This window comes from Mustela lutreola, chromosome X (assembly GCF_030435805.1).
Source record: "Mustela lutreola isolate mMusLut2 chromosome X, mMusLut2.pri, whole genome shotgun sequence".
Classification (NCBI taxonomy): domain Eukaryota; kingdom Metazoa; phylum Chordata; class Mammalia; order Carnivora; family Mustelidae; genus Mustela; species Mustela lutreola.
In genome coordinates this window covers 126,837,829-126,852,004 of record NC_081308.1, presented here as the reverse complement: position 1 = coordinate 126,852,004, position 14,176 = coordinate 126,837,829, and the positions used below count along the sequence as shown (strand labels likewise).

The following is a 14,176-nucleotide window of genomic DNA, read 5'->3' as shown; positions in this document are numbered from 1 at the left end:
TTTTGTAGATAAGAGTAACAAAATGTATGAAATATTCCTAGGATTTTTCAAGAAGTCTTGTTTTTTGAATCCTGGTTCATTCACCTGGTTTATTCTTTTCACTGATAATTCACTGATAAATGGTAAACCAAAGGTACCATAACAGATCATTTAAGAAGTATTAGATGTTTAAGAAGAGGCATGGGTATATTTTCCATAATACTCACAATGACAGTAAGGAGGCTGTTCAGGCCTGAAAGTTATGAAAGAATTGCTAAAGAAACCACAAATGTGTGAACATAGGGACATCAAGAAAGAATGAGAGTAAAAACCATTTAAACAGACCTCCATGGCCATAAGGAAAACAGTAACAAAACAAGATGAGTGTCTTCTCTCTTGCTGAGAGTTCAGCAATCACACATCAAGTGGGAAGGTGGCAAGTTTCATAGGGTTTTATGAGACTAAAGCCTTGACTACCTTCTCTCTTAATATGCAATTTGGAACTTTTTTTTTCTTTATTATTTCATCTGCATGGTGTTTTCCCTCTATGAAATGAATAATGATGAAGAACTCTGGAATCTGACAGTAATACCTTTGAGTTGGGACATTAAAATCCATTTAGTTTCTATGGTTATGGATGGAAGTACTAGACAGTTAACAATGAAAATAAATGTATGGTGATGGAAATTACTGGAAGATTAATAAAAGTAGATAAAATGCACCTGAAGAGACGAAATAGTAAGTTAGGGAAATAGCCTCTGGCAGGAATCTGAAGACAGGAGTTTTAAAGAGTGACAACCAATTAGAATGAAGAAGTTCTATACCCTTTTAAACAGAGATAAACATACATAATGAAAGGAATATGATTAGATACTTAAATACTCTCTAGTACTTAAATGACAACATGTTATATGGAAGAAGCATTGCCTCATTTTATTAACAGCTTTGATGAACTTCCAGAAAAAGTGAGTTGACCAGAAGTTCCTTAATATAATCAACTGCTGGTTAATTCTGAAACCTTAGCCATGAAAAACTTTAATATGATTAGGCGCTATATAATTTAATTTTTCAAAATATAAAATATAGGGAATTGCTAAGACACAGTAAATAAAGGACAACCTGCCCATATTCAAGTTTTGAAACTCCACAGTTACCATTTCTAGATAGCCTTACAAGCAGCACTAGGGAAAGCCACATACCTCTAGCTGCTTACTGGCTTCTTCATTTCTCAGTATCAGAGACAGCTTAGTGCGCAGACTCCGAAAGTGCATGTCAATTAACATGTGTGCTCGTTTCGAGGTGACTTCATTGATAGACTAAGGATATTTAAATTAACACTATTATTATCAAACTAAATACTCCAAATGAAGTACATCAAAAGAGACAAGTCAAAATCACTCACCAAAATGACAAGCTGATAATTCTCTGGATCGTAAGTTACAGAAAAGGCACCAACTGCCTTTTTAAAGTCCTTATGTGCCGATTCTTTGGCACACCTAGAAATAAAAAGAATATCCACTGTGAAATTAAGATGAATGATTGCGAACTACTGGCATTAAGTCTATGCAGAGACTTATACTTAGTAGAAGTATGATTTCATACTAAACATGATACACAAAAAAAGCTGTTTCTGTTTAAAAGTTTAGTTCCTTTGCTGGACATCCCTGAAATACTTTTAGCCCACTCAAGTATTTGATTACAGAGAAAGGTTCCTTTGCTGTCCACCTCTGTCATACTCAGCCAAATCAAACATCTGAGATTACAGAGAAACGAAAAAACTAGTTATGCTTTTAAGGGATCGCTAGTGGTCATAGACTACCAAAGGTGGCATTTTTAGGACAGTCACTCTCCTCTGAATCTTCCTTATTTCAGGTACATATGATTAGTAATTTTCTTAACTGTTGAAAACTTTTGGGGATAGCTACATGTTACCTAGTTTTATTCTGCTGCTCCTTTTCACAGAAAAACTGCGGACCAATTTAAGGGAAAGAAGGAAATGTATATGAATCAGAAAGCACAAAAATTTACACATATATGTAATCACTTGAAAAAGCAGGATTTCTATGCACTTTGAATTTCAAGTTAATGTTTATCTAAAGTGTGACACATCCAAAGCAAACTCATTACAGCCCCCCTTAGGAAACCTTTAAAAAGGAATTTCTCACCTAAAAGAATCTTTAAGCATAACTCCAGCCCAGGGATTATAAGACTGAGACAACCTTTGGAAGCTTCTTTACTCTACTCATTACATATTTATCTGGGGATATTAAGATCTACACTAGTCATTTTTCAAAATTTCAAAATTCTATGAACGAAGTTTATTTCTGCACTACTTTTGCAAACCATTTTTGCCAAAGTTCGTTGAATTTGAAAATTGATATTATTTTAAAATTTATATTCTTTTAAATTAACTGCCTATCACCTGTAAGTTCTCAGCATTTCTTGCATATTAACTTACATTTGTCTTAAGTCTTCTGGCACGTCCAGTTTGATTTTATGGAAAGTATCTTTCGTGGCAGGTTTGTTGGGATTAACTGATCTCAGACGTTCAATTGTGACAATTTCATTGTAAGTAGCATCACATGCTGCATATTCTATCACATAAAACTGATAGAAACAGATAAAAGTCATTCCTGGTCATAGTTTTTAAATTAAGAACAATAAGCTCTACCTATACAGTTATTTTTAAGTTCTCTAGAAGGAAGAAAAAACTCTATTTGATCAATTAACTAAAATACACAAAACATACTGAACACGTAGAGAAAACATTTTAATAAAATGACTCAAGTCAGATATTAATTTAAAATAGAAATCCACACTGAAATGTTAATACCTGGGTTTAGAAAAGGCAAACAGTACAAAAATTTTTAAATATGCAGTTTCCTACCTCACCCTTTATCATCCTCACTTTAGCTAACCACCAACAGCAAGGCTCTTTTTCATTTGCTCTGGAATAAACCTACACAAAAATTACAACATAGATTATTTCATAATTAGCATCATTCAGAAATCTATAGATTATCAGACATTGAAGAAAATTCTTAAAATGAGCCAGGTGTCTTGCAAACCCGTATGCTATATGCCTTAAAGCAGACTGCAACACTACAGATACATAATCAGAAACTACTTGATTACCTGGGAGAGCCCTGAACAAAGCACCTTCCTATTTTCTGTTTCAGATCAATAATAATCAGTCCCCTGCATATGAATGCTCAAGAAAAGCAGATTGCTCATAAACCTGGGCATACTTGCCTTGGATACTCTGTCAACTATGAAAATGTATCTAAAACTGTATAAGCTTATTTTTGTTTTACTCTGGTAGGTAAATAACTGACTGGAAGTTATTGACCTGGCCTACTGCCTGGTAACTAAAGGGGTAAGGGCCGCTGACCACTTGAACCCACTAAGGATACCACTCTGGCATTCATGTCTCCTGGTGCCTAAATAAACAAATCCTTGGTCACTCCCTGGTCTCCTGTCCCCTTTCTCACTCCACTAAAATGGACAACTATAGGCTGGCAATCCTCTGGATACAACCTTCCTGCTCTCGCACACTGGATCATTTCTTCTAACTGATCTCTCTGGTGACCACGTTAAAGTCCACTTACAACGTGCAGCACGGAACCTTTTGTGAAGACACCAGCAAATCAAGGATAATGGGAAAAGAGATGGCATAGTATATATGGAGAGACAGACAGAAATACTCAGAAACAGAAAGCAGGGAGGAGAGGAGATAGAGCTCAGAGCCTAAGGCTGATGAGTAACTCAAGGCTCCAATTCTTGTCTCCCTTTTACAACTGAAGTTACATAGTGACTAAACATAGCTTAACCTACCTTTCTCTCTTGTCCTATCACTTATTCTCAATTCTGCTCTAGCCAGGGAAATAACCTCAGTTAATTGTTATGTAATACAGTGAGGTCGTCCTAGCAACAGGACCTCACTGGTCCCCCACATGTCATGTGATTAAGTTGGGGGAAAAGTTCCCTTAATCCATCACTATTATGAGCATTCCTGATACAGACACACCAGAAGACCCAGTGTCTTGTGTCCCTTTTTACAACCTAAGTTAATGGTTATACAATACAGTGACTAATACAACTTAATTTAACCTACCTTTCCCTCTTGCCACCACCCAGACCTTTCAACTCTACCTAGAGCAATAACCTCCGTTATGTATCACTGTGAAGCAATATAGTAAGACCACTCTAGCAACAGCATCTCATTGGCTACCACCTGTCATGTGACTCAGTTGGAAAAAAACATCTGCATTGCCCACCCCAACATTATTAGAGCGTTTCTAACATACAGACCAAATGTCCTTGCCTTCAGGAAGCTTGGAGTCTCCTGGGGTAGTGGACAACTAATGGTCCTTAAATGTAGACAATGTTTTTGTTTCCTAATAGGATCCCTCACAACACCAAGCCCAGTCCCTTATACCTAGTAGGTACTGAGTACATTTCTGGTAATTACATAGTACTTTTTCTACTCCACTTTAGAAGACAGACGAACACAGGCCTGGACATTCAGAGACCTTCCCTGAGTATTTCTCTAGAATAGTACTCCAGCCCCTAATCACCTTACATCCTCTCACTTTTTTATTCCATCTACCATGTTAGATACCCTGACAAGAATGTGACCTCACCAAAGGCAGAGGACTCTTCTGGTTCACTGTACCATCTGTACTCTAGCAACCACAGGAAGTAAGAATTCAAGGACCTAGTGAGCTTTACCCTATCTGTATATAAATGTCTGCTTAGCTGCTTCCTTCATACCGCATTGCAACTTCCTTCATGACATTGCAACTATTAACAAGACATTGTGGATAAAGAAGAGAAGCAACTTAAAATGGTTTGAAAGGAGAGGCAGGAGAGGATACTATACAGACCAACTACAACATAAAGCAGACTCCAAGTGCTTTAAGTCCCAAAACAATTTTCAGTAGCTAGAGAAATTATGAACACAACGTTTTTGTTACTGTGTTTTATCTCTACAACACATTTTGGTCAAAAACATCAATGGCACATGGGGCAGGTGGTTCACAGCATGCCCAGTAAAAAAGAGGTTTTCCCTATATGTGCTTGTGTTAAAACACATAGATGGGTTTTTAATAATACACCAGAAGGATTTGTTGCTAAAGAAATTCTAGAATGCTGCTCTATCACAAGGCATTATTTCTTCTTCTTTGTAAGACTAATTCTCCTAATCCATTTTGCTTAAAATGAAGACAAACTTGTAAGCTAACAATACATTATTCAAATAAAGATTGAAAGATTGAAGGAAAGGGCAAAAGGAATTTCCCAGCAGACAAAGGAAATTAGCAGTGACTTTCAAAGATGCACCCTCAGTGCTTCTCAGGCAGCCCCATTTAAGCATTATGTAGTATATCAGATCATTATTAAGATGGCTCAATCAAAAGCACACGTCCATCATGGCTATAATTTTCAAGGTAGTTTAAGCAGTGTTAAAGACAACAGGTACAAAAGGCACAAATTAAATGCTCCCTCCTTCAGTGCTTAGTAACTTGAGGGCAGGGGAAACTTACCTCAACTTCATCACTTTCATTTATATCTTTATTATAACCTACAGGTGGTGGGAATCTCACATCATGAAAGGGAATCTGCCTCTCTGGCTGCCAGCTGCAAATAAGCAAATACATAATTAACATGCTTTCTGGTTTGATGGAAACAGTGACCACAGTGCCATCAACTCTTGGTTAAGTGTGACCTTCTGTTTTTCCAGTTTAAAGAAGCAAATGCTTTTAAAACGGTCAGTGTTTTGCTGAGTGGGGCATAATAGCAATGCAGAAACATTTCAACAAAGTCTGCATGCAGCATAGCAGCCCTGTAGTTCTATTTGGAATATTCCTCTCAACACAATAGATCAACATTACAATTTTCCAAACAAGTCTTTCAGTAATTTCAACCTCTAAGAGTGCTAAATGCAAGGTACCAACAGCAATTTCCTCTGATGCTTAAATTAAATGTTAGTATCAGTAAGTGTTAGTAACATCATCACCATACTTCTACTTGCAAAGAAATTTGAACCACATTCTAAGGACCACAGAAACTGGTCCTAAATGCCCTCTTAATTCCCAAGCAAAATGGGGCAGCCAGCACATCGGGAATTCACAACTCACTTTTCCCCCTTTAAATTTAAGATCCCACGAGGTGGTCAATTCTTGCCACGGGTAGTTGGCTGCTGATCAGCATGACCTGGTGGGGTCTGCTAAACCACAGAAACCCGATGGAGACAGCCTACAGGAGTTTGGTAAGTTGCCTATGTTTTTAAATTTAAAACGATATGGAACAATTTTGAAAAACACCAAATTATTCTTTTATGTGCAAAATGATATAAAATATTAAAAGACAAACTTTGCAAAAACACTGGAAGATTCAACTGCTGAAGCAGTCACTTCTGGGTTTTTTTCCCAAAGAGCTTTCTTTAGTAAAATCCTACTAAGTGCTAATTTTTTTAAAGAAATATTTTATTTATTTATTTGAGAGCAAGCATGAGGGGGTACGTGGAGAAGGGATGACAGAGAGGGAAGAAGAGGGAAAGAATCTCAAGCAGATTTCCCACTGATACAGAGCCTTACTCGGTGCTCAATCTCAGGACCCCAAGATCATGACTTGAGGTGAAAGCAAGAGTCAGATGCTTAACCAACTGAGCCATCCAGAAGCCCCTAATTTTTTTTTTTTAAGAAGAGCCATATATAAGGTAGGAGGGTAGGTAATTAAGTCAGAATCTGTGGAAATCTAATTAGGTTTATATTAGACTGAACCCTTTCTCTGAATTACACAATTTGAAAACTATGAAGCTTTAGAAAACACTGTCTTTACTTCAGAAAAGCCTTTTTATATTTACTGAAAATTAATAACTTTTAACAAGTCACAAATTCATTGCTAAAGGTGACTGGAAAACATAATAATACATAATATAATTTTCTGAGTTCCAAAGGAAGAATTTTAAGTGTACAGAGATGAAAATACAAATTCTTTCCTCAAAAATGTGAAATATGGGAGGTAAAAACATCGCATCTAAAATAAGCTGGTGTTACAGTAATAGGAATTGCTTTATGACTGAAAGGAAAGAAAGGGTAAATATAGTCTGAAGTTCTATAAATTTTTTTTTAACAGAAAAACAAAAAGGAAACACCCAAGGAAGGGCAGAGACCACTTTGGTAGAGACCTATCATACACTAGTGATGTGCTCAAATCCAATGTTGAATCTCAAATATACTCCATGAACACAGGGAAAACAGTTCATTTGTTTCAAATTCCCAGGATGACATCTTGAAGAAAAAGTTTTATGTAGCTACAGAACAGAAGAGAATTAGGAGGTCCAAATGTAGAATAACTTTAGGTTTATAGTAGAAATCTGACTGAAAACCAAGAGAACTAATCTTATAAGTCAGTGTATTAAGCAGACACATTCTTAAATGCATGGAGGAAATGAGTGTTTGCTTAACACTTTAGATTAAAGACTATAGGAGAAATTAAAAGAGTGGCAAATAAAGATAACTCTTCCTATGTGGGAAGCAGTGTTTATCTAGTGATGGGAGCAAGCAGGTTAAGAGTAAATTACTAAGGAAAAAACTACTCTCAAGTTATCAAAGGTTCTTCTGTTAAAAGTGTGATGTTGCTATCTAGTATATAACCATGCAAATCCATGAAGAGCTGAACCAGCAGAGGCCAATTCTGGAAACTTTGGCTCTATGCATTCATAAAAAGTTATTCTATTATTCATGCTTGTATTCTGGACTGAGATTAGTCTAGAGCTGAGAACAGGATTGGGTATTCTAAATCCTTTTATCTCTGTTCCCTAAATGTGTTGCAGGCATCCAAGAGTACTACTACTGTGTCCTCTTGGTAGCTAAAAGAATCTGCTAACAGTCAAATTATAGTATGCCTGGGCCAGATACTATATTTCAACAAATTTACTGATACAATTCATGTACCATATAATCCAACCACTTGTCTATGTATAATTCAATGGTATTAAGTATATTAACAGATAGGTGCAACCATTACCAGTCAATTTTAGAACATTTTCATCACCTCAAAAGGCAATCCCGTGTCCTTGTTATGACTCCCTATCCCCCCTCCAGCCCTAAGCAACTACTAAGCTATTTCTTTTCTCTATAGGATTTGCAACCAGCTTTTGGGATACCATCAAATTCTCTTGGTACACAAAATCCAAAACATAATTGTTGACCATTCTTCAGAGTTCAATATAATATTAACATCATGACATCGACACTTTGGCTAAGGAGTTCATATGTACTTTAGCATCTTGAATGGCTACTCTGAAAATAGCCTTTATTACTACTCAAAAAATTTAGTCAACAGATTTGTCTCTCCTGATAAAATACTAACATCTATACCACTTATGTCTTCATGTAGCTAATGTTCCTAGGCTTACAAGTATTTCTATTTACTCTTCTAGCACGAAAGTTGGTTACTGCTATTACTGATTATAAATACACAAAGCAGATATAAAATAAGCTAATAAGTAAATATGATTATTCCTGATAAAATGTACTAGACAACTAAAACCATCAATTTTAGATTTAACATTATAAAACCCACATTAATTCTACCAATACCCATGAATCCATTCATTTTCACCTTGTAACAATTACAAATATTTCTATCCAAACTCTCAGTTATTAATACAGAAGAATCTGTTTTTTTCTTCACATTCAAGGGGATTGCGATGTAGGGATCAAGGTTAAATGAAAGGGATCTCTAAGGCCATTAGCGGGAAGAGTCATTCCATTGGTTTTAATACTTAGTTTTTCAGGAACTTCCTTGTCAGTAACATGAAGATCCACTCCTGAAAAACACTCAAACTAGACTTGAATTTTTTTCAACTAGTAAAAAGAACAATTAGTATAAAATAGTACAGAACCTGAACATTACAATTATATCAAGACACTTACTTGTTTTCAAATGCAACTGTTATTGAATCTTCATGAACATCCTTTACAAATGCCTGTAAGAAAAACACCGGTTAACTTCTAAGCTTAAAGATCACGTTTTTATTTAAATTTTATAGAGATACCAAACATTCCTGTTTAAGAAAAAAATGGAGCTTCATGGGACGCCTGGGTGGCTCAGTTGGTTAAGCGGCTGCCTTTGGCTCAGGTCATGATCCCAGCGTCCTGGGATCCAGTCCCACATCGGGCTCCTTCCTTGGCAGGGAGCCTGCTTCTCCCTCTGCCTCTGCCTGCCATTCTGTCTGCCTGTGCTCGCTCTCTCTCCCTCTCTCTCTCTGATAAATAAATAAAATCTTTTTAAAAAAAAAAAAAAGAAAAAAATGGAGCTTCAAATGAAAGTTTGTTAGTTTATGAGGATGACTCATTCATGGATCACATCTGTATCTGGCCACCTACTATGTGTAAGGCCCTGGGAATATGGACTAGTTAAAACAAAATGTGAAAGAAAATGCTCCAGAGTTCAGCATCTAATGAAAGAGTGAGAGGGCTAAATAATTGAAAATTACAATGCAGGTGTTGAGTACAAACCTGGAGGTGCACTTTAGGCTAGAATTATTGAAAACAAAGAAATCTGTTCCATGTGCCACATGCCAATCAGTATGGATCTGTTAAAACTTATCTTCCTCTCCTTGATAAAATTTTAGGAGAATACCACAGTAAATGACTAAATATAATCTCAAGTTTAGGAATATACAAGCACACTAAATTTTCCTTAACGACAATATGCTGCTAATACCACTAAAATGTCCAATTACCAGAGTTTAATTAAATTCTCAATCTCATAGGCACTTGGAGGAAAAAAACAGTAATACAAAGTAGAGGTTTAAATCTTCTAAATCTGATGACGCAATTGCTAGTAATCTGCAGAAAGACATAACAAAAGTAATAGCTAACTAATTATCAAGAATTCTTTAAGCAGCATGCCGTCCGTAATTCTATAAAATGACATAACTAAAGTAATAGCTAACTAATTATCAAGAATTCTTTAGGCAGCATGCTGTCCGTAATTCTATAAAATTAAGTTTTTAATAGGTGCAGGAAAGGAGGTTTTGTTTTTGTTTTGACAATTAGAGGAGTAGGATAAAACATAAGGAAACCCAAGAGGCTTTATATCTTAATTCATTTTAAAATGGCTTGAGAGATTTAAGCTTCTTACTCAAATTTGTTCTGTACATGTTTCTCTCCTTCCTTGGTTTCTCCCTGCCTGTGGGATTATGGCCAAGCTCCTTTTCTGGCTGTAAAAGGCCCTTCATGACCTAGCCCCACCCCTCACCTCTCCAAGCTTCATCTTTCACATCCCTGGAGGCAGGGATCCCCGTGCTAAACTACTTGGGCCTCTCTCCCTAAATGCTGTTCCTTCTTTCCCATTGTGCTTCCCCTCTTTTCATCTAGCTACCTCTAGTCTATAGGTTTCAATTCAGATGTCACCACCTATGGGAAAACCCAGACTAGGTTAAATTCCGTCCTCTGCATTCTTATAGCACATCCTGTGCTTATCCCTACAATAAACTTACCCCACTGTATTATTATTACCATTTTCCCCACTAAGAGTAAAGTTCCCTAAGGTCTTATTTTATTTACTTTTAGACTTCAGAGTGACTACTAAGAACTCAATGAGTAGTTATTAAATGAACCATTGCCTAAGGGACTCCTATTCTATCCTTAGAGGAAAGACTGCATGTGTGTGAGGGGTATGTATGTTCCATTTATCAAGGAAGACAAAGTGAAGAAGGTGAGTTTCCTTACCAAACTTTGAAGGCTGGGGAAGAATTAGCCACACAAAAGGGAGTGGAGGGGGCACCTGCGTGGCTCAGTGGGTTGAGCCTCTGTCTTTGGCTCAGGTCATGATCTCAGGGTCCTGGGATCGAGCCCCGCATCGGGCTCTCTGCTCAGCGGGGAGCCTGCTTTCTCCTCTCTCTCTCTGCTGCCTCTCTGCCTACTTGTGATCTCTGTCTGTCAAATACATAAATAAAATCTTTAAAAAAAAAGAAAAAAAAAGGGAGTGGAGGATACAGGAGGCCTACCAGGTCTAAGGGGTGGGAAGGTCAGGAACAAAGGCTCTGACCTGGAGAAACAACTTAGGGTCTGGTAGAAATAAATCCTTTGTGAACAAAGAAGCCAACACAATTCAATGTGAAAAAGAACAGTGTTTTTATCAAATGGTGCCCGGAGACAACTGCATATCCATATGCAAAAAAATACATGTTTGATCCTTATCTCAGACCATATACAAAAATCAACTGAAAATGCATGAGACCAAAAAGTAAGAGCTAGAACTATAAACAATCGATACAATGCAAATGTCTTGGTAAACATCCTGAAAGACTTGAAGTGAAAGTATTTTTAAAAAAAAACCCTTACACTGGGACGCCTGGGTGGCTCAGTTGGTTAAGCAGCTGCCTTCGGCTCAGGTCATGATCCCAGCGTCCTGGAATCGAGTCCCCACATTGGGCTCTCTGCTCAGCAGGGAGCCTGCTTCTCCCTCTGCCTCTGCCTGCCATTCTGTCTGCTTGTGCTCGCTCTCTCCCCCTCTCTCTCTGATAAATAAATAAAAATCTTAAAAAAAAAAACCCTTAAACTTCTTCAACTATAAAATTAAAACTTATCAGTCAAATATTAATTAGCTGCTCCTAAGAAAAATAATCAGGTGAGGCAGGGCCTTAGAAAATATTTATATAGAAACTACAAAAACAGACACATCAATCTTCTGCAATTATGCTTAAAAGAATGAAAGAAAAGCTATGCTTAAAAAAAAAAGAAGTTTCCTTATAAGATCAAGGTGGACTATAATGGAATCCAAGTGTTCTGCTGTGCCCAGCATGGCTAAATTATTATTTCTAAGTTAAATATGTATATATATTTCTCTAGATGTTGGCTTAGGGGGAATTAATATTTTCTTCCCATCACTTTCCCTTATTTTTCCTCAGCTGTATTTAAATCATGACTACTTTCTTCAGCAGCTTTTGAAAACTCTAGCTTAATACCAACCATGATGTTTCAGAATATACTAAATTTCATAACGGTGCATGGCCCAAGAATTTAAGGGGTCGTTTTCCTATTACTTCACCAACAGAAAGGCTTGATTTTGAGTTAAAGTTACAGGAATTGGTTACTCTTAGTTTTATAGAGCCCCACAAATTATGAAGAATGGGAATAACAGGACTCCCCACCCCGTTTTTCCCTCCTCTTTTACTTGGTAGCTAATACCAAATTAACATCTGCTTGTGAGGGAAGGGAGTCAGTCCATCAAGGATGAAAATCAAGACTCCTATTAGGAGGTGATCCATTCTTTACCAAGAAGGCCCACTGCTTCTGTTTTCATTCTTGTCTGAAGTTTTATGTTTGTATTACTTGGCTATAATTAACATTAGCTCCATACTGTATATTACACTGAAAACGTTAAGTCCTTTAGTCAGTTAAGAGAACTTTGTTATAGCTGAGTGAGGAACTGTTCTCGCTTAATCAGGTATCTTTACAGTACTATTGCCCTTGTCTAAAACTATTCTGTCTACCATAGCAGACACTGGTCGTATGTGACCATATTTAAAGTAGTTACAATTAAATAAAAAATCAGTCTTCCAGTTACACTCACCACATTTCAGATGCTCAACTGCCACACATAGCTTAGTGTCTACTTAGTGAACAACACCGGTAGAGACCATTTCCAACACTGCAGAAAATTCCATTGGATGGAAGGGATTTAAAACATTTACAGGGGCACCTGGGTGGCTCAGCTGGTTAAGCGTCTGACTTTTGGTTTTGGCTCAGATCATGATCTCGGGGTTGTGAGATCCAGCCCCACCTTGGGCTCTGCACTGGGCATAGAGCCTGCTTAGGGTTCTCTTTTTCTCTCTCTCCCTCTATAATTAATCAACTAATTAGTAATTAGTTGATTAATTAATAAAGCATTTACAAATGTTGGGGACTGTTTTCAAACCCACCTTAAAAGTATTCTAAAAGTCAGTCTCATTGTCTCATTATTGCTGTATTTTTATTTTTCTCTCTTTGACACAAAGTTATTGCACAGTTTAATCATACTCATTCACCACATCTGCCTAGTTCCTAAAATCAAATATTCCCTCAAAGGAGGAAAGTCTGCAACTGTTGTGACTATTAACAACAAAAGCTTTCAAAGGCTTCCAAGGCAGTCCGGATGTAGAGTGTCAAAAATGGTTTGAATAATCATCACAGCCTACTAGCCCATGGCCTTCAGGTTAATGAGGCTTATCTGTATGTGGATGTTCACAGGACTATTCCAAAATCAGTCATTTTTAGTCATTGTTTGCATATTAAGTAAATACAGAAGGCAAGTAATACCTTCTTGCTGCTATAACACACCAAATAAAAGAAACTACTGGTTGATTCTGCCCTGCGCTCATACCAAGGATGCCTCTTTTGACTTCGAAGGCCTTTTTACTAAACTGTCATTCACTTCCAACAAGGGTCCCATTTTTCTGCTGCTCCTATTTTCCCCAATAACCATTCTTTGGCCACCCCTCCCTTAGCCCCACACTCCTCTGTGCCCTGGACAACCCCAGAGCACTACCACCCCACCAGCCACCAACCTGGAAAACTACATTTTGTGGTGATCCTCTGGGGAGAAGACAGATTCAGGGGACTCCTGAGAGATTACCAAAGAAGGCAGACTGAGTAATAGAATGCACAAAGGGAGCTGCACCTCATTGAATGAGAGCTAGGGATCTTACAGGAGTCCATAAACCTCGTAGTTAAGAGTTTTACTGTAAATGAGATATAGGCTCAAATTTTTGGTTCTACCAGATAAGCGTGGAGACTCAATTCCCCAAGTGGTCTCTGTGCCTCAGACTCCTCAAATACAAGTAACAAATGGATATGGGGGAACTGGACCTGCCTTCTAAGGGTCTATTACCTGCTACAATGCCCGCCTGAGACATAGATGGCACTAAATAAAATGAGAGGTAAAGCAGAGAGGGGCGTATTTTATAAAAGAGGCAGAACCATAAATAGTCTTGCAGTTGAGAAAGTTACATCTTAACAAAAGCACACTAAAAAAAGATTTAAAAATTGGGATACAAAAAGAAAAGGCTGTATCCTCAAAGATACTAAATACTGAAAGGTTATTTAGACTCTGAGAAGAAAAAAAATGTGATGAAAATCCCTGGGGTTTGAAAAAGGTGCTAAAGTTCAGTGCTAAAGACAGATACACGCTCCTCATTGGG

General features: G+C 37.3%; 1 protein-coding gene across 15 annotated transcripts in view; it reads right to left on the bottom strand.

The window, feature by feature from the left end:
• The window catches only part of FMR1 (fragile X messenger ribonucleoprotein 1), a 38,487-nt gene that overhangs the window by 18,841 nt on the left and 5,470 nt on the right, over positions 1-14,176 (bottom strand). For all 15 annotated transcript variants that reach the window (XM_059156975.1, XM_059156982.1, XM_059156968.1 and 12 more), the window contains exons 2-7: positions 8,922-8,974; positions 5,523-5,616; positions 2,867-2,938; positions 2,438-2,586; positions 1,382-1,475; positions 1,179-1,295 (exon numbers count right to left, since the gene is read on the bottom strand). In XM_059156975.1, the coding sequence (XP_059012958.1) occupies positions 1,179-1,295; positions 1,382-1,475; positions 2,438-2,586; positions 2,867-2,938; positions 5,523-5,616; positions 8,922-8,974 (579 nt within the window). The remainder of the gene's footprint in view (positions 1-1,178; positions 1,296-1,381; positions 1,476-2,437; positions 2,587-2,866; positions 2,939-5,522; positions 5,617-8,921; positions 8,975-14,176) is intronic.